Consider the following 21,372-nt stretch of genomic DNA (forward strand, 5'->3'; position numbering starts at 1 on the left):
TTGAAATATGCTGATTAACAACTTTTTTATAATAAACTCTAAGTAATAATTTCCTAATAAATGTTTTGACTTCTAAGTAAATATCAGCGAATGTAGGAAAGAAAGTAGGGACAAATTTACTCCCTTTACTTAATACATTCAACATATTATTATCCAAGTGCAAATCAGACAAATTTACACATTGCAATGGAAAAGCATTTGAAGAATTTCTATGTAAACTTTCTGTCAAACCTTCACTTGTAACGACCCTTACGGCCATTTCTTCCACTCCTTCCCCTATTTCGACTGTCATTTTGAAAATTCGCATTGTTAGTGGAATTAGAGCTGGAAGCTTTGCCAAGGGCTTCGGAAACATCCCTATTCGAAGCCCGACTGGTTGTATCGGTCCTAGCAAAAGAAACATTTTTGACTACAGCATTATGCTCCGTGGACGAAAAGGAGGAAGCTGAAACATTTCTTCGTTTGGAACCTCGTGTCCAACTCCTTCCCCTGGATTGGTTGCGTACAGGTTCACGCTGCCAGCTGAAAATGATGCCGGTATCATAGTCCTTTAAGTCCCGGACTAGTTTGGCACGCTTCTTAAGCACTATATCAGCTTCCAATTTACTCATTTTTTCGTTAATATCAGCCATTTGAACTCTATAATTAACTTCAGCTAAGAGTTCATTCTGTAGCATAGAAATTTCTTGTTTCAATTTGTCATGAGTTCTTTTATTGCACTTAACTAGCGTACGAAGCCAACCCAAAGTACATTGCAAAGATGTTTGTTTCCACTCCTCCAATAAATCCGACTCATCTTCCAAAAAAGGTGCAGCTGGCAACTTGTCTACTTGAAGCCCCCTCGGCGTGACATTCAGGCTAAGATATTTTTCTAATAATCTGGTATCGAAATAAAGGGCGACCTCTTTAGCCATTAATTTGTTCAATAGACCAAAACGGCCATCTACATCCACATTACCCCTTAAATTCCAGGGGTCATGGTCAAAGTTACTCTAAAATTCATTTGGGCTGTTGAGTGCGGTAATTTACATGATGGTATTATGCAGTGTTGTCATGCAGGTTGAGTCATATCAATTAAATGGTCCAGCTTGTTGTGGAGTAAATTGCTACTCAGTAATAGTATATTAAGACAGACTGTCAGCATTTTCAAATCATTTTGTATTATTCTGCAGATATATATTTGGAGATCTTCAGGAAGAATGGTGTTGAAAGGAACTGAAATTATGCTCAACCAAAATAATGTAGTGCAGCTTTTTCCTAAAAAAAGTTATTTTCTGCCTGTGGACGCCAGAGGTGATAGAATTTATTGCAATAAAAAGGGTCCTTTTCCACACTAGAATTTAGCCATGTGATAGAGAACATGCTAGTGGACTCAATAAACAGGTCATTCTTGCTAGTGTACACTAAAAGGGTTAGAAACTATTCCCATTAAGATGGCCCTTTCCTCCACCAGAATTTAGGATTTTCACATACACAAGGCTATAAGTCCACAGTCCTTCATCCCTGACAATCTGTATTGAAGGGACCTAAAATTATGCTCAGCCAAATGAATATAGTGCGTCTATATCCAAAAAGGATGGTCATTCCTGCCACTGTACACCAGACGGGAAAGAATTTATTCCCAGAAAGACAGTTCTTTCCTCCACTACAATCTAGCATATTCACATAGAGAAGGCTAGATTCCCTTGGCTGAAAAGACTTGGGACCTTCAGGTATGGCAATCTGTGTTGAAGAGGCCAGAAATTATGCTCAGCCAAAAGAATGTAGTGCAGCTTCTTCCTGAAAAAGGTTAATTCCTACCACTGTACAGCAAAGGGGCTAGAGTCTATTTCCAGGAATTAAGTATTTTTCCCCACTAAAATTTAGCTGTGTCACAAAGAACAGGCTTGATTCCCTTGGTTGAAAAGACTAGGTCCATTCAGCCATCAGACTCTAGTCTGAAGGGACATGATAGTGCAGTCAGCCAAAATAATGTGGTGCAGCTTCTTCCTGAAAAAAAAAAATCAGCATTTCTTCCACTGTATACCAAATGGAGCTAGAAGCTATTTCCAGAAGGAAAGCCCTTTCCTCCACTAGAATGTAACTTTTTGAAATACAGCAGGCTAGTCATTCTGTCACTGTACACCAAAGAGCTTGACTATTCCCAGAAAGAAGGTCCTTTTCCTCACTAGAATTTATCCATGTCATGAAGAACCATCTAGATACCATTTGCTGAAAGAACCAGGTCCCTTCAGCCAAAGAAATCTGTACTGAAGGGACCAAATAGTGCTCTTCGAAAATGTATTCTATAAGAGAGACTGCTTTCTCTCACAATATAATTCACCTTCTTTTACAAAGTTATTCCCCTGCCCCTGCTTTGTGTTAACAACTGCATTTTTTATACATAATATTAACTTCAGTAACTCTTTCAGGTGAACATGATTAATTTTGTAAAGTGCAAGCTAGAATCTTTTTTTTCTGAATTGGTCTTTTACACAATGTAATCTACTCTGCTTTAGATGAGAATTATGTGAAGAATTATTCTTGTAGTAGACTGTAACATATTTATAAAGAAGCTAACATGTTTCCTAAAAGATACTCTTTTCTCCCCTACAGTCTACTGTCTTGAAAAAGGTAGATTCTATACTCTGAAAAGAATATGTTATTCATATGTATTACATCAGACTACCTCATGTTTATTAATGACCAGGTCCTTTCAGGTAAGGGACTCTAGAGAGTTCACTGCAAAAGGGCAAGAGTTTATTACTGGAAAGAATATCCTCTTCCCCGTTAGAATTTAGCCCTCTGACGTAATACAGGCTAGAATCCGTTGGCTGAAAGGTAGGTCATTTCAGCCAAGGGGAATCTAGCCTGCTCACACCAAAGGTGGACCCACTGTACCCTAGAATCTAGCTATCTCACTAGGTGCAGTCTAGACTCCCTGGGCTGAAAAAACTAGGTCCAGCAACACGTAGAAACACGTGCACGTGACGTCAGGAGGAGTTTGCGGAAAGGGTTCTGTTGCTGAGGCACAAATTTCAGTAATGGCGATGACGGTGGGAAAAGAGGAAAGTGAAACGAGTGAAACCTTGTCCTCTTTTCTGTGCCCTGTCTGTCTTGAAGTTTTTGACAATCCTATTCGAGTGAAATGTGGTCATGTGTAAGTGAGGAACTAGCTTATTTTTTTTTAGTATCCTTGCTGGGAGTCTTCGTTGAGTAATGAAAGCAGCAACAAATCTCTAAAGAAAATTAAGTGGCAATGTGTTGACATAATTTTCACACACTATGTACGTTGCAAGTTCTACATTTAAGCGTGGTGGTGTCCTTTTTGTTTTGATTACTTATTGATAACTTTTACTAATGGATCGTTTGTGTATTGACGATATACAGGATTTCCTTTTCCCCTTAAGCATTATGGGGTGTGTAGTTCTGATTTTCAGTTTGTCCAAAAAAAAAAAAAAAAAAAAAATCATTTGCGTTCTTCACTTTTTACACTCGTGTCCGTTTTTCACATTTTCCCCGTTCTTACCAACATGGCTTTGTGGAAAGGAGCACCATAAAAGGTACCTTCTGCCTTAGCAATTTTCCACAGTTTTGTAAAAAGTAAACTCATCATGCCTGTCGTCGCTCTCAGACTGGACTAGAACGTTTTAATTTTCACAGCACCTGTAGAAATGCCCCTCGACTGTGCGTTGTTATGTGGAGTGGTCCTCACTTTGAGTCTTAAAATTATCCATTACAAATGGAAAGAGTTCGAGATACATTCACTGTTATGATTTTTTAATGTTTCTACTAAATAATAACTCAAAGTAATTTAAGTATAAAGCCACTGTTGATGTGAGCTTTATACATGTGGTTATTAGAAACTGTTGTACATTTTGCCTGTTTTCCATGTTATGAGAAGTACTGTTCCACAATTTGGTGATGGAGTATTAAATGCTATGCCTGAAGGTATTAAAGATGATTGTGAAAATGTATTTCGGTACTTTTCCGTTAAACCCCTACCACGCATTTTCAGTGCCAGATCGGCGTGTCTCGTCTTATTCCTCAGCGAGCTGTGCAGATCCTTCAGACCCATGGACTGAGTATACTCAGCCGCGCATCAGCAGTGTGGTGCATCCCCAGGGAGAAAGTGTTACATCATGTAACTTACATGGGGCCGATGGGTTCCTGAGGTGTAAACTCGTGTCATGCCGGAAGAGGATTGCTTGGCTATCAAAAAAAAAATAAAGTATTGTTGCTGTAACTTTTTATCTGACCATTTTTCTATCCAAATTATTTAATTTCAACCTCTTTTCATCTCGTTCCACCTCCAGTGAATGTCCCCAGCTCATTTAGAACATTTATGCCCTCTTGATATCTGTGTTTCATGATACCTGTTTGTCTTTCTCCTTTGCTATGCCCGGATATTCCTGAAAATTACCTATAGGGCAGTGACTATTTTCATACTAATCAGTCCTAGGTACAGACATATGCTCATCCTATCTTCCCATAATTCCCCTTAACACACTAACTGTTCCTGATGTGAAGCATATAATTTAGTTTCACATTTTATGAGTATCCCAGCTTTCAGTGTTTTTCATTGGTAATCCTCAAATAATTAGGTTATCCAACAACATAACGATGCAAAATGTTAGCCTTGACTTGAAAAAAATTTGTCATGCAAGAAAACAAAAACATATCAAATAATGCTCATTATTCATTTTTAGTCATTTACTTTTCCCATTTACTAGTACTGCTTTATCAGCCTCTGGATATCATGGTTTTGTAAATGAATGACAGTTGTACATTTGTGATTTAACTGATGCAAGCTGGTTGTTAACATTTGTGAGAAGCAGCTACCTACTGTTGCAAATGTTAAAATCATCCGTACTTTTTTATATAGGGAAGGCAGACAGCTAAGAATGCTCCATTAACAGAGTTATAGCTCGGGTGAAAATATTTCTTTTTGGGGCTGTGTGGAGGGGCACCAAAACCGAACATATTTTGTTGGGCGGTGGGCAGCCTAACTCAACTAGTTTAGTTAAAGGTCCATGACAGACCAAGCGTGATGCCGATACAAAGCCCTTGGGAAAGCAAGATGCGTGGTAGGGGTTTAATGGAAAAGTACCTGTATTTCAATCCACAATCTTAATTGGATGGGTGGCTACTAGAGTGAGGGAATCTTTCAAAGTTGGAACACAAAGTTTTCTTATTTACAGCAGGGTGATTGTGTCCCTGAAAGCTCCTTGAGTGCTGTCACTGTTATACTGCCTGGTAGAGTTGCCCTGTTTCATTGCATCATCATCCAGAATTACCAATTACACTCTGGCACATCTCCTCAGTACTATAGGTTGGTACTAGGCTATCGGCCCTAGGGCCTATACAAGCCTAGCCATAACAATTCCCTGGCTATTTCTTCCTACACTCAATGAATGTCCATACCATCTATGAGTCAGCTTTTTAGGTCTGTTAAGGTATGATGTTTGGAACCACAGTTATTTCCCAGGTCCCCGAGATGTGGCTTATAACTTCACCATTCGTGGGAGCAACTTAATTCAAGTTCAGAATATGATTTTCGCTTAACCAGCATTGGTGCTTTTCTTCCATACTGAAGGTCATCCCCTATCTCTTTTTTTTTTTTCCTTATTTAACTTTGTTAACCAGGCAAGAGAGTTAAGTTGTATGGGCCATTTTTAGGCCAGGACCTATGTAGTAAATAACTAAGTCAGCAACATGATATAGCATGCGTAAAAGTTACATAAATATCAGAATGATTTCAGACGTCAAAGTTCCAGACCAGTGAGAAATGTAGTATACAATGTTTACATTTAAGCAAACGAAGAATACAAATAAAGGAACTCTCAAATCCCAATTATGGAATTAACTAGAAGAATATGGAAGTTGAGAGATTCCAGGATAAATGTGATAAGTTAAACGGTGATTGTGGCATGGAAACTGATTTTTTGGTGGATTTTAAGTTAGGACAAAGGGCTGGGTTTGTTTCAGTTTGTGAGAGAAGGGATTTCTAAAGCTTGGTGCCATGACTAAGAAGATGTGCTCAGTGCAGCATAAGTTATTACAAGAGGAAGGGAAAGATTGAATAGCGTAGCCGGAGGATCACCTTGTAATAGTTGCCTTTTGGGATAGGAAAGGTTCTTGGTTAAGCATCTTGAAATGATTCAAGTAGCAGTAATGGTCTTTAATGGAAACAATTTTGCTTTGTGAATGTGTGACAATGCTTTTTTTTACAAAGTTGATTTATGTTGAGTATGAAAACGTTTTTGAGAAAGAAGTTGTAAAACCTGTGAGGGTTTTGGTGCTGATTCCAGTGGCAGTTAGATAATCCTGAGAAGATTATGGTCAGCAGGATCAAAGGCTTTAGTTAGATCTATAAAAATAGTATCCATTTGGTTTCCATTGCTCATATGTGCCACAGAGTATCACAGCTATCGATATAACAAAATATACACTTGCAAATGGGGTACTCATATGTCATTCTTGGAATGTAGACTCTCTTTGGCAAACTGCAGATATTAAATAAGATTTTTAGATTTATAGTGTAGTCACGTCTGTTGAAAGCACAACTGTACATTCCTTGTTAGGGCAAAACTTAGCAATTGCCCAAAGTGCCATCATAGCCTTCCACTCATTAATTTTGCTTGAATCATTGTAATCTCTCTTTCTTGAATAAAACATTGCCTGCAGTATCTTGTCCTCAAAAAAAAAAAAAAAAAAAAACAATTTGTTTAACTTCCCAGACTACCTTAGTAACGTAGACTAAGAAGTAATCTCCTTTTGGAGGCTTAAAGTATGGCATATGTTTTCACTGAATATGTGGTCCTAACCAACATTTTTAGCTGTGGGCTAGTTCACCAGTTTACAGATTGTGCTTTTTAGCTCTGCGAGCACATGATTTTAGTCCCTAGCCCAGTTAATCAATGCTTGTGAGAATATCTGTGACCGTTCATTTCAAAGACATTGTACATAGACATTTTCTTCTCATCTGTAGAGTGACTTAGTGGGTTGTAAGGCTGACTCCTTTCTCTGCACACTTTTTTTTTTTTCATGGATGTGCAGACTCCAGAGTGGAAGAAGTCCCAGTCAGTAGCTGAGTTGGCAACCCATTTTCCTCAGAACTAAGAAAATAACCACAGTGTGTTTAAACTCTGTTCACATCTCAACAACCACTACTACCCGTTTGACCTGTGTGCATTTGACAGTGTTCATTTAGTACTTTCACTGATTTCATACTCTATTCTGATATGCGTAATGTGAATGGGGTTGCTAGTTTGAATGTAAATGCTGCTGTAAGATAGCTCATTCTGGCCTCCAATAAGGAACCAGTCATGAAGTTGCAGTGCAAGTAATTCTTAGTAAACATGGCTGCAGCTCCACAAGGTAGTTGTAGGTCCACTGCTGACTCTTTTTTTGCAGAGCGCTTCCAGTGAGTGTAGTGATTCTAGGTCGAGTCATCCTGACCTTCCATTCCAGTGGCCTGTTTTCCCTAAATACTTCAGCACTACCCTAAACCTGATAAAATGTACTAATAATTACTGTGGTTTCTTGTCATGATTGCACCACATTGGTCTGTGTCTTAAAGTTGCCCATCCATTGGTCTTGAATCAGTTCAGGCATAACACTTGAGTGGTCAGACTGGAGAAAGGAAAGTCTGAACAACATTTGGTTTGTTTGTTGTTCAGACTTTCCTTTCTCCAGTTTGATCGTGGATTTTGTAGCAGTTTGTGTATGTGCTTGGTTTCTTATAACACTTGAGTGACTTTTTTCTTTCATTACAGTCCAGTGTGCATTTTTTTTTCAGTTTTTGCCCTTTATTTTTGGTCTGCTACAGTAGTTGAAAAACATTCTTGCACTTGAGTGTTACGGACAGTGCAAGGAGATAAAATGATTAATGAGTGAAGCAACTTGAATATAGTTGAGGGTGTGAATTAAATGGTAATGCAGTAAAACAACATTTTGATTGTATGCACTCTACCACTTCACTATGACTAGGCTTCTGTATTCATTAGATTTTGTCAAATTTGCATGGAAAACAAAATAGTGTACAGTCTTTCAGATAAGCCAGTCTAATCACTCTGAAGATTTAGTATCGGTCTGCTTCTCCGTATCGGAAGGGTTTGGGGAAAAGTCTAATTCAAAAACAAGATTATAATCAGTGGTGTGTGCCGGTCTTTGATTGCTGTTGGGTATGTAAATATTTCAGAAGAGTAGTGTTCCTTGTTGAGGTGCATCAGTTGTTTGCTGTAGTGATTTGTGATCCTTGACGGTTCACAATAGTTTACAGATAGAATAGATGCTAGTATTAGTTCTGGTGTACTTGTGTTTGTAACATAGACTGTTCCACTTCAGGGTTGAGCTTCCTGACCTTTCTGTTGCTGTAATGCTAGTGCTTTCTTTTATATTTCTGGTGACACTGTCTCACTAGTTCTTTTGGCTTGTGGTTGGATTAGAATAGATGTTTAGAACAATAGCTGATGAATATGACTTCAGTTTTTAATTTAATAAGAGTACTGTATCTCTTCTGCTTGACTTCCGTGGTGGTGCAGTGGTAGTGTTGTTGCCTCATAGCAAGAGGTTCTCCCGTTCGATTCTCGGCTTGGGTTGAGAGTGCCTTCTGTGTTGGAGTCTGCATGTTCTCCCCACGGTTGAGTGGGCATTCGAAAGATATGTGTTGAATGGGCATGCCTTAATTGAAGGTTGGGCGTTGGGCTGGCAACTTGACAGCATAAAAAACAACTGCCAATCATTAGCAGACCGGAGTTCCGCTGTGGCGACCCCTAACCGGGAAAAACCGAAAGGCAAACAACAACTGTATCTCTTCTGCTTAGTATGAAAATTATTTTGGTATTTGGTGTCTTGATTGCCAGTATTGACCACCAATAGTAGAATCATTCTTTTAAGATGAATGACTGTTAAAACAGCATTACTTGCTTGAATTGTATACTGTAAAAAGGTGTTACAATGTCTGATGCAATGAATGAGTTTTTGAAAGTCAAACATTGAAAACATTCTTAGTTACTGGTGTATCAGTTTTGACAGTTAAAGTACAGGACCGTGCCTATTTCATAGAGTCTGTGTTTATGTATGTCTAGACAAGTTTTGAAAGTTACATTTGAAATGGTACAGTGGTTTCTGAAAACAGTTGTGTGCTATCCTAAACAGTTAAATGCATTTTGTCCTTTTTTTTAGTTTATGCAATAGATAAATGAGTTTCTAATTGCACTATATTTTTTCCATGTACAACGTTGACCCCTGTGGTGATGAGGTGCCAGCTGTGCCAGGGGGAGTAGGGCAGTGCATGTGTAATGTGCCAGTATAGCTGGCTGGTGTTTTGTAAAGAATTGTCATTTGAATATCACACTGATTTGTGCAGATGCTTGTGTTAAAAAATGTATTTGTAAAGCTGTTTGTGTTCAAAATGTATCGACAGAAAAAATATATACACGTATGTTGGACTGCATTGTTGTAACTGATGAAATGTATGTATTTTAACTGAGGATACTGGAAGGGGTTAAGCTTAGCCCAGCTAACCTCAAGAAAAATGGCTTGAAATTAAATGACTTGGTTTAGGCCATAAATATTTTATCTCAAAGGTCTGAATGTAGCCAGAGATGCAATGTCTAAAAAGCCTGAGCAGGGATCCTGCTTTATTGTCCTTAGTGATGAACTATTTGCTACCCTGGGGTGCCAGAGAATGGCTTGTTAGTTTCTGCAGGAAGGGTGGAAGTGTTGAAATTGTTTTACAGTTTCCAGATGCTGTAATAAACCTTGGCTAAAGTTCTATGTGTATTTTGACACACCAGTACCAGATCCTGCCTCAGTTTCTAGTGAGAGGGTAGTGTGGGAAATGGAGAGTAAGGTAACCAGATGTGATGTCATTCTGTAGCCACCATTGAATACTAGTGAGAGATGTGAGGAGTGCAGTCTGTTTTTCGACCTGACAAGACACTCATCCTCTTTCATCTTGCCTGTAAGTAGCTAGGAAACGGTAATTCTTCAGTCATTTAAAAATGTAGCGAGATTAGCTCAATTTCTGTATCTGTCTGAGTCTTTCCATCTGTTTTTTTATATTTTCTGTGATTGAAACTGTGGTGTTTAATGTAAATAGATGTTCAGTATTTTCACATTTATTATTAAATATTTCTAAACCTTTCTTTGTGGCTTGTCATTTAGAAAATATTTAACCTTTGAGAGTACATGCATTTATTTAGTGGCACTGTGGCTCCATGTTCCTGAAAGTCTTGTTGCTTGGTTAAACAGTACCATTTGTGTAAGTATTAATTTTACTAAGTGTAATTGGGTACTCTGGTATGAGTCTTAAAGTAGATGGTGGCAGTAAATCTACCTTTATAGACTCTGTGGATGTGACAGGGTGGGTAAGCTGTGCCAGCCTTTCCCAGGTGTGTGTCTGTGAGAAAATCAAATCTCGGTGTGTGTATTTGACAGCTACTTTGAACAGGGACACTTAGAGCACTGGTTTTCACAGAGAAGGTGGTGGAGGACTTGGCTTGAAACACCTGGCTAATGACTCCACTCTATAGTGGTCAGTGGGAAGTCTTATTTGGGGCCTGGAGAGGAAGTCCAGCCCCAGGACTGGAGTGTGCATTCTCTGTATGCTCTTAAGGAAAGTTGTACTTGGTGCAGAGGACTGCATCGGAAAATAGTGTCTGTTTTCTCACAGTGAACTTTCCCCAGTGATGTCGGTGATGAGGATTGAGGCTCCTTGATCACTGGCCAGAGAATGGACCTCCTATATCAGTGAGCAGCGGTGTGGATATTAATTGAACTTCTGTAGCCTGTAAGCAGTTGTCACTAAAGGTGTGTTTACTCTTGGAAGCCACAAGGTAAACATACAAAATTTCATTTTTCACAACAGTTTTATTTTACTTATTTATTTAGTTTAGTTTGGTAAGCTGCGGTGGTGGTGCTGCGGTAGCGTTGTCGCCTCACAGTAAGACGTTCTGTTCGATTCTCAGCTAAAGCATCTTCTGTGTGGAGACATGCGTGAATGGGCGTACCTTCGTTGAAGGTTGTGCGTCAGACCTGGCAAGTCGGTACGTAAAAATCTACTGGCAATCATTAGCGGACTGGAGTTCCGCTGTGGCGACCCCTAACCGGGAAAAGCTGAAAGATACAACAACATTTAGTTTAGTTTAGTCAGGGAAAGCAGGCAAAGATGTCAGCAGATGATTATGGCAAGCTGACAGTGAACCATTTGGCTAAGGTGTACAAATCCAAAGGACTGGTGCAGGCCAGCCTGATTGAAGAAGAAATTATTTCAGCCTTAGTTGAAGCTGCAGTATAGAGTAGCAACCAGAAAGGCAATCAGTCTGGTGATTGGGGGGGGGGGGTGCATTCCTCAACCAGGACAGGTCACCTTTTCCTTGGAGAACTTAAAACCCATCCTGGAGTTAGACACATCAACTGGAGGCGAAACGTATGGATTAGAATGAGCAGAGAGACTGTGGCATTTGGAGGCTGAAGAAAATGAAAAGCGATGTCAACATGAGAGGGACAGTTTTTGACAGGGACATGGAGGTAATGGGGAAGGAAATAACGGAATCCCAGAAGCAACAAAGTTCGATAAATTTCTTCCACAGTATACAGAAGGTGAACATCTTGATAGTTTTTTTTTCATGTATTTGAAGAGTATGTAAACAGTATGATGTTGATCAAGGGCTCTGGGTACGGTTACTCACCCCCTTACTCCCTGGTAAAGCTGTAACTGCTGCTTCTAAATTGTCTGATACTGGTTCTTTAACCTTGTAATTTAAAAAATGTTTATTGGAATATGTTTAGTTAACACCTGAAGCTTACAGAAAAACAATTGTGATCCTAGACTTAGGAAATAGGTGGGTGAGTGGGTGTCTGGTTACCACTTTTTGAAAGGTTGGAAGACCTTTTGGTAAGGAATAAAACTCTTAGCACTTTGCCTGATGACGAGAATCAGGTTGGCAGACCGGGAGTGTAACTCTGCAGATGAGCTGGGGAGAAAAGGGTGTTCTGTACTTGGCAAGCAGGGCACCATTTCACAAGAAGGGGATATTGAGTGCTGCACATGGATATAAGGGAACCCATGGTGGGTAGACTAAACCACCTCAACAGAGTACACCAGTGAAAGGGGAAGCCACTAATTCTGGTACATGGCCAGGATCAAGGTTTAGATGTTTTAAATGTAACCAGAGGGCCATGTAGCATACAAATGTCCGCTGAAGCAAGGTGGGGAGCAAAAAGTGAGGGAACCAGCAAGTGGGAATAACAGCATGCCAGTGGCAAGTTGTCTGAAGACAACAGGGGTACCATTCTATCACCAGAGTTTGTATCCTGTCTTTAGTGGATGGAAAACAGACCACTACCAAGAGAGAGACAGCTTTTGACATGACCATTGTGAAGCCTGTAGTGTATTAAAGAGGAGCACTACTTGCTTTGGCAGTCCACTTCAGAGCTTTGAGGGACCCCATTCCGGATACCTTTGGCCAGGGTTTTCCTTGACTGGAAGGATGAAAAAGAAAGCAAGCAAGTAGATGTGTTTGAGGATATCTATGCAGATGCCTTGCTAGGGAATTATTTTGATAATAAAGTACCCTTTGTGCATGCAGTTACACACAGTCAGGCTTGGAGATAGGCATGTGGGTCTGGTAGCCTGGGGGAGACCCAGATAGACCCCACACCTGAAGCCGGGGTTGGTAGTGTAACGATTTCAGGGAGGAGAGCTACTGTTTCAGCAGTGAGCCTGAAGGTGAGCCACAGCTGTTGATAAGTACTGATGTTCTCTTGGATGGGGTGACTGCAAGGACAGAGGTGAGTGGTAGTGCCTTGGCTGACAGTGAGGCACCGCTGTCGGATGATACCAGACATCCTGTAGAAGGGTAGCAGGAAAGGGTCACAAAGGCTGAGTTGAGACAGGCTCAACTCTCAGACCCTACATTATGAGGCTTGAGGAAGGTAGCTAATGAGGCACCTGATTCAACTCTCAGACCCTACATTATGAGGCTTGAGGAAGGTAGCTAATGAGGCACCTGATTCTCAAGGAAAAGGGGAGTCTGTATACTGGAACAAAGGGTTACTGTATAGAGATTGGACCCCTTAGGGAAGGCTAAAAGGTGAGGTAGTACAGCAGTTGGTAGTGCACAGAGCCTACCGTCTGGCACTTCTTGCCATAGCCCATGACATTCCTTTTGCAGGTCATATGGGCATAAAGCATACCAAGAGATGTATCATGCCGAACTGTATTGGCCTGGGATTGCAAGGGCTGCAGAACCTGTGAGCAGTGCTAAAAAGTAGGCAGGGTAAGAGACAAGGTCTAAGCTCCTTTGATGCCTTTGCTTGTGATTGAGGACCCATTTCAGAGGGTAGCTGTGGATATTGTGGGGCCTCTGAGTACCCTATGTTCTATATGGAAAAAATATATCCTTGTGGTAGTAGATTATGCTATTAGATACCTTGAGGCAGTGGTTCTGTCTTCCATTTAGGCAGAGAAGGTGGCAAAGGCTTTGTTAGATGTTTTCAGTAGGATAGGTTTCCCAAGAGAAATAATGACTGACAGAGGTGCCAATTTCATGTCAGACCTGCTGGCTTGTCTGTGGGAGCGCTGTGGGGTGTAGCACCTAAGGACTATTCCATACCACCCCTAGACTAATGGTCTTGTGGAGAGGTTCAACTCTGCATTGAAGACCGTGCCAAGTGCATTTGCAGATGATTTTAAGGTAGAGTGGGGACAAATATTTGCCTCATCTGTTTGCATACATAGAGTTGCCCCAGGAATCCATATGAGTTGCTGTATGGGCAATAGAGTGAGGGGGCCCTTTGATTTGATTCTTGGTGAGTGGGAGGGTGTGTGTGAATCCTACTAGGAGTCTATTGTGGCATATGTCCTAAACCTCAGGACAAGGCTTAAGGAGCTGATGGGCTTGGCCTAGCAGGAGCCCAACAACAGAAAAAGGGCTGGTGTGACAGGAATGCTGGAGCCAGAGAGTATGTTGTGTGACAGTAGGTTATGGTGCTCATTTCTGTCAGACACAGTAAGCTGCAGGCAACTTGGGAAGGACCCTTCAAAGTGGTAAGAAAGGTCAGTGATGTTAACTATATGGTAAAACTGCTAGGCAGGGGCACAAACTGTACCATGTTAACATGATGAAGCCTTACCAGGATAGGGAGGCCCTTGTTCTTACTATTTACAGTGGGTGGCAGGAGTAGTCTGAGGGGGATCTGGTGACTGATCTCAGTGAGGCTCAGACTGGCTCCTCCTTGGAAGGGATAGTGGTGTCCCAGTGGCTATCCCCTACCCAGGTTTGAAAAATCTGAACAGTGTTAGTGGGTGTTTGGGGGCATGTTCACTGGGGAACCTGGATGCACCCACCTGGTGCAGCACCATGTGAGTACAGGACTTTAAAGACATATCAAGCAGGCCCCTTACAGGGTGCCCGAGTGAGTCCGACAGACTCTGAGGGAGCAGATACAGGAAATGTTGGAATTTGGAGTAATCCAGGAGTCCTGCAGTCCTTGGGCCGTCCCACTGGTGCTGGCACCAAAGAGGAATGGCATCACCAGGTTCTGTGTGGACTACAGAAAACTAAACAGTCACACTGAGTCAGATGTTTACCCCATGCCTAGGACAGATGAAGCCTTAGAGCAGCTAAGTATCTGATCAAAAGCTACTGGCAGGTGCCTTGGACTCCCATAGCTAGAGAAGAGGTCAGCCTTTGTGACTCTTTTCGGATTATGTAAGCCCCTTTGGGATGACAAATGCCTCAGAAACCTTCCAGATGCTGGTAGATCATATCCTAGCAGGAGATTATGTCCTTGCTTACCTAGACGATATTGTCATTTGCAGCCATTCCTGGCAAGTGTACCTTTAGCATGTCGTGGAGGTCCTGGGCAGAATGCAATGGGTGGGGTTGACCATTAAGCCCAGTAAGTGTCAGATGGATATGGCAGAGGTCTCTTACCTGGGACATAGAGTGGAGAGTGGTAAGATTAGGCCAGAACCTGCCAAAGTGGAAGCTGTTCGGGCATGGCCTGCCCATGTTACCAAAAAGCAGTTGAGGGCATTCTTGGGGACAGCGGGGTACTATAGAAATTTGTTCTCAATTAGTACAGATAGCTGCTCCCCTCACAGACCTGATGAGGAAAAAGATAAAAGCTGTGTGGACCCCAGCTTGTGAGCAGGCACTCCAGAAGCTTAAAGGGGTTTTGGAAGGATCCCCTGTACTAGCAAGTCCAGATTACAACAAATAATTTATTGTGCATGTGGATGTTTCAAACCATGGAGTGGGGGCTGTACTCAACCAGGTTTCCTTAGAGGGAAAAGAGCACCCTGTTGTGTATGTCAGCCATAGACTCCAACCCAGGAAGGAATGTTATGCAGCTGTAGAAAAAGAATGTCTAGCCATAGTATGAGCACTGCAAAAACCTCAGCCCTATCTATATGGAAGGAAATTCACTGTGGTTACAGACCATAATCCCTTAACATGGCTACATTGAACCAGCAAGCAAAATGATAAATTAAGGTAGAGCCTAGGGTTGGAGGCATATGACATGAGTGTAGCAATGTAGTGGGGTCAGCAATGCCAATACAGATGGGCTGTCAAGACAGGGTATGGGTTAATGTTTTCCCAGACAGGATCATTTTTCTCCAGCGATGTTCCTCCAGGGTCACTTGAAAAACTAGCTTGAGTCTTCAAAAGTGGGTGAGATGTGATGATGTGAGATGGTGCCAGCTCTGCCAGGAGGAGTAGGGCAGTGCATATGTAACATATGCCAGCATAGCTAGCTGGAGCTTAGTAAAAAAAGTATGTAATTTGAATATCAAACTGATTTGTACAGATGATTGTATTTAAAAATGTATTTGTAAAGTTGTTTGTGTTAAATAAATAGTGGGTTTTTTTGGACAGAAAAGAAATGGATGTATGTCAGACTGTATTATTGTAACTGGTGAAATGTATATATTTTAACGGATACTTGAAGGAAGGGGGTTAAGCTCAGCCCAGCTAATCTTAAGAAAAATAGCCTGAAATTAAATGACTTGGTTTAGACCATAAAGATTTTGATCTCACAAGTCTGCAGCTAGAGAGACACCAATGCTTGTGAAAAGCCTGGTTGTGGATCTTGCTCTGTTGTTCTTGGTGGTGGACTAATTGCTACCTGGGGTGCCAGAGAATGGCTTGTTAGTTTCTGTAGGAAGGGTGTTGGAATTTTTACAGCTTCTAGGTGATGTAGTAAACCTTAGCTAAAGTTCTGTGTGCATTCTGACACATCAGTGCTAGATGGTTTCTAGTGAGAATAGTGTGGGAACCGCAGAGTCAGGTAACTAGATGTGATGTCATTCTGTAGCTAGCACTGAAATTATATTTGAATACTAGTGAGAGATGTGATGAGTGCACTGTTTTTGGACCTGACAAGACACTCATCCACTTTCATCTTGCTTTGCTTAGTAAGTAACTATGGAACAGTAATTCTTCAGTCAGTTAAAATGTAGTGAGATTAGCTAAATGTTTTTTTTTCCTGTATCTGTCAGAGTCGTTCCATCTATGTGTTTTGTGATTGAAACTCTGGTGTTTATTGTAAATAGATTTTCAGCATTTTATTTTGTCATTTGTTATTAAATATATCTAAACCTTTCATTGTGGCTGATCTTTTAGAAAGATATTTAACCTTTGAGAGTACTTGCATTTATTTAGTGGGACTGTGAATACATGTTCCTGAAGGTCTTCTGCATAGTTAAACACTACCATTTGTATAAGTATTCATTTTATTAAATGTAATTGGGTACCCTGGTAAGAGCCTTAAAGTAGCTGGCTTCAGGTGTTGTGGTGGCAGTAGATCTACCTTATAGTCTCGGTGAAGGTGGCAGAGCGGTTATTGAGTGTGTGTGACAGCTACTTTGAATAGAGACACTGAGAGCACTGATTTCAGAGAGGGTGGTGGAGGACTTAGCTTGGAACACCTGGCTAAGGACTGTGCTCTATAGTGGTCAGTGGGAGTCTTATTTGGAGCCTGGAGAGGAAGCCGAGCCCCAGAACTGGAGTGTGCATTCTCTGTGCTCCTTAAGGGAAATTCTGCTTGGTACAGAGGACTGCATCTGAAAAGACTGTCTTTTTTCCACAGTGAACGTTCCCCACTGATGTCAGTGGTGGGGACTGAAGCTCAGTCACAACCCCAAGTAAGCTTTATGATCTGTACAGAAAAAAGGGTTCTTTCTTGATGTTGGAATGGTGATGTCATTCTTGTAATCTTTTACACTGGGGGCATCAGGATCAGTTTTATGCTTTCTTTGCCTGATGGCACTGACACAGATTTGCTTTGCCTTCTTCAGTAGGGGAATTTTTTTCTGTTTTTCCAATCTCTGCCATTATGAATGCTCACCACACATTTACCTCATTTTCTGAAAGCAAATTGTAAAGCTTGTTTAATTTTTAGGAGTTGCATCTTGTATTCTGTTTAAGATTAGAAATAAGCTTAATGTTTTGCTGTATGGCAGTTGAGTGAGAAGCACGTAGATATACTGATAGTACCACAGTATTGATTATGGTTTTTAGAAATGAGCTTATTTTGTAACTGCATGTTCTAATGTGCTGACATACCTGAATCTGTAAGCATGTTTATCTTATGGCTTCTGATAAAGATTGTTTTGGTTTGATTCTTGTTCACTTCATAGTGTATGGTCCACATACATGTAATCTTAGTTAAAATGCAAAAAGCTATCTCTCACTAACATTTCTGTCTCATTGTTAATCTTTTTATTTGGTATATTATCTGCTTAAAATGGTATTTTGTCCTGAATTGTCTGGGCTGCCTTGATGCTGTTTTATGCATTTCATCTGTTTGTACACCACTTTAGTACTTTCACTGATTCTGTACTGCATTCTGGTGTGTGCAGTGTTTGAGTTTTTCTGTATGTCCATTTCCCCCTACAATTACTGCACATTGACGTCATTCTTTAATTGAGATTTTTTATTATTGTTTATACTTTTGATTCCCTGCTATATATTTCTTTATACTTGCTGTCTTGTACACAGTTGATTGCTTTACTTAACTCTTGTTACAGTAAACTGTTACCCTGCACCTATGGGGATTGGTAGATGCTGAATAATGGTAGTTCTGGTTGCTTGAGAGTTGCTATTAAAAATTGTCCAGACTAGTAATGTACCCTGTACTACTTAATTGGTTTGACTTGTTCTCAAGTTGGGGAGAGGGGGAATTTATTCTTATCTTCCTTTTTGAAACTGTAAAACTGTAGAAACGTAAGGTAGGTTTCTGCAGGGGAAAATTGAAGTGCAACACATGAAAATTGTACTGTATTTCTTAGCTGTTTTTGTGCTGGGGTACTTGCGTATTATCGCAACCATGCTTTCTCGCCAGCACATTATTTGTGTTATTGACTCCTTCCATGCTCCAGTCTATGCAGCCTAACAGCATAATCATCATCAAAACAAAAACCCCTCACAGCATAATATGGCTTTGTCTTTACTTAAGCTATGAAATCATCAAATGAAAATCCAACAGACATATTACCGCAGCCACATTTAATTATGTTATTTTGTCGTCCTTTGCTCCACAGTCTACGCTCCCTGATGAAAATTAAAATCCCGACAGGCCCGTATTATGGTGTCTTTACTAAATCTGATCACTCAAAAATAAAATCTCTCAGACTGTAATACCTAACAAAAATGTTTGATCCACAGTCTGACTTTCATATACAAGGTTCTGTACTACCTTCGTCTCTTCCCTCTCCTCCAGTGCAAAAAAACGAATACTGTTTTCTCAATAGTACAAATAACATGCTGGTGAAAATGGGTGGTGGTGAAAACATAACGGGCTGGTGAGAAAGCGTGGTTGTGATAATACACAAGTACCTGTTCTGGTTAACAGAGAGTTTACTGTATATATGTGTCAAATGCTCCCTTGGCATTTTGAGCAGACTTTTTTGATTTGTGTAATTAGAGTTCTCTTGCAAAGTATATGAATCATGCATAGTAGCTGATGCTGTTTTTTCTGTGCATCCTTTCTAAACTTAAACACTTGTCTTGTTTGTGGTTGGAGGTAATCTTTTAACTGATCTGAAGTAGTTAACTTCATTTGATCAGCAACTTGTGGGTTATGGATCCAATATGGATCCGAGCCGGCAGCATACTAAGCTAAAGATCTGAGCTCCAAGCTCCACCCCTTACCCATACTACCCTGCAACCTCCTTCCAACCCTCAGAGCTCGTTTGCTGCGGCTTTGCCAAGCACGGGATTTTTCGATCTCCAGGTGAGTGTAACTATTTCTTGTAATCTTCTTAAAATATTTTCTTAAAATATTTGCATAGTATAGTGGTTGTGTGTGTGTGTAGTATTTTCTGTGTATTTTTTGATATATTAGTGCTATTGATAACTAATCTACCCCCCCTCTTATCCTTGGTAACTTATATCCCCTAGTAGGCCCTTCTTTTCCCTTTAGGTAGGTGTGTGTGTGTGTGTGTGTGTGTGTGTGTGTGTAGGGTATGGCTGAAAGCCAGAAAGCTACCTTTTCTAAGTGTACTGAGTGTGGCCATAAGCCATAAGCTGTCGCCAGCGGATGGTCTCACACAGTGCGTTCTTTGCTTGGGGGTTTCTCACCTTACTTCAGGCTGCCAGATCTGTGCAGCTTTTAACCCCCGGGCCTTGCGAGATAGGAAGAACAAGCTGATTTTGGTGTGTCTTCTACCTGCGGAATCGGCTTCTTCCTCTTCTCCCTCTGTAGCGATAACCGCAGCTGCAGTTGCTCAACCATTTGGCCCTCCTCCCCTGTCTGGGACTCACCCTCCCACCTCGTCCCAGGGAGAGCGAGAGGCAAAAGGCAGAAAAGAGAGAAAGAGCGAGAAGCCACAAACGGCGGGCCGAATTGGACCCCTCGGCCCCTCCAGCTAAGGTTCTCTCCTCTCCACTAAAGATTACCAAGCCTTCTTCCCCACGGCTCCATTCCCCATGTTTCTCTCTGGAGCTGGAGGAGGAGGCCCGACCACCTTCGAGGTTGTCGCGTCGGCCCTCCCGACCGGCTTCTTCCAGATCTACTCTTAGCCTCTCGGCAGCAGATATGGACCGGATGATGCGTCGCTTCCTGCAAACTCAGCTGCAGATGGGCGTGTTGCTGCCCCCCACTCTCCAGGGGGGAGTTCAGCTTCACTGTTTGCCCCGATAGCTCCTTCTCCGATCCACTACCGGGTTTCGGAGGCTTTGGATCTGAGGAGCCTCTGAGTCGGGGAGTCGGTGCCGATGGTTATTGCTACCTCGACATTGGCCATGCCTTCGAGCTTATCGGATCCCTTTTCGGATCTGAGCTCTCGGAGCTGAGAGCTGGGCATCAGATCTAAGTGGGCGAGTGTGTCTTTGGCTCCTTTTGCGGTCGGAGCACACTGTCCGCTTGGATCAGAGTGCTTCAGCTCCAACACCGATCCATTTGTCGCATCCGATGATGCCGGCCACCTGTCTTAGAGAGGCCGTTTCCCCATCGGCATTCGTTGTGGAGAGGGTTCCCTCTAGAGGATCGAGACCCCTCACTCTCTTCTCGGGATCCGCCCCCACTCCCGTGCAGCTCGGTTTGTCCTCCCATCATCCAGTCCCAGGGACAACCTGTGTCGTTAACGCCCCAGCCAGTTCCCCTGGAGGAACATGAATCCGTTGGTGAGCCCCCCTCGGACAGTCCCCCCGAGGAGATTCCTCACAAACACTTGTGCAAAAGGAGGCACTTGGACTCCCCTGAGTCCCTCACCGAGGATACCGATTTGGAGGAAGGGGAAGGTTCTCCCAAGTCACCCCCTGACAATGTCTCCTTTGGAGACATTATGGAAATGCTCCGCCAAAGTGGGGGTGGTCCGCCAAAAAACCTTCCTTGGACGAATTGGTATTCCTGGAGGTGTTCAACACAGGCCCATCTACCTCTTGGGTATCCCCCCAGCCGACCTGATTACCACCAGGGTGCGGAAGGAACCGGACACTGTAGAGCCATTCACCAGGAGACCCGACAAGATTCTGAGCTCCCCCTGCAGACAAAGCTTCATGGAGCAAGGGTTCCCCTGTAGATGCCATGGTGGTGGCGGCGGCCACCAAAAAGAAACTAGCTCAGGACAGTTCAGTCCATCCCCCTGACAAGGAGGCTCAGGCAATGGACCATATTGGAAAGCGGATGTTTGCTTCAGCTACCTTCTCTATTAGGGCACTGAATTACTTGGCCCATGTAATTAGACTGCAGCGGGACCTGGTTAAAGAGTACGCTGAGTCTCCCCCAAGTCCATGTCGGCCGAGGATAAACGGACTTTCTCGGCTCGTATGGCCACTCTCAAATCAGTGTCTAATACGTCTATGCGGCTACTCTCCTACGCCACGGAAGGAGCCGCTAGAGCTAGCGGGTCTGGTATCGCCTTAAGGCGTCATG

General features: G+C 42.0%; 1 protein-coding gene across 1 annotated transcript in view; it reads left to right on the plus strand.

The window, feature by feature from the left end:
- Positions 1 to 2,958: 2,958 nt before the first annotated feature.
- Positions 2,959 to 21,372, plus strand: part of RNF114 (ring finger protein 114) — a 420,507-nt gene continuing 402,093 nt past the window's right edge. The window contains exon 1 of the mRNA XM_044089941.1: positions 2,959 to 3,139. Coding sequence (XP_043945876.1) covers positions 3,024 to 3,139 — 116 coding nt within the window. The 5' untranslated portion in view covers positions 2,959 to 3,023. The remainder of the gene's footprint in view (positions 3,140 to 21,372) is intronic.

This window comes from Protopterus annectens, chromosome 12.part0, assembly GCF_019279795.1.
Source record: "Protopterus annectens isolate FY-2018-M chromosome 12.part0, PAN1.0, whole genome shotgun sequence".
Lineage (NCBI taxonomy): Eukaryota > Metazoa > Chordata > Ceratodontiformes > Protopteridae > Protopterus > Protopterus annectens.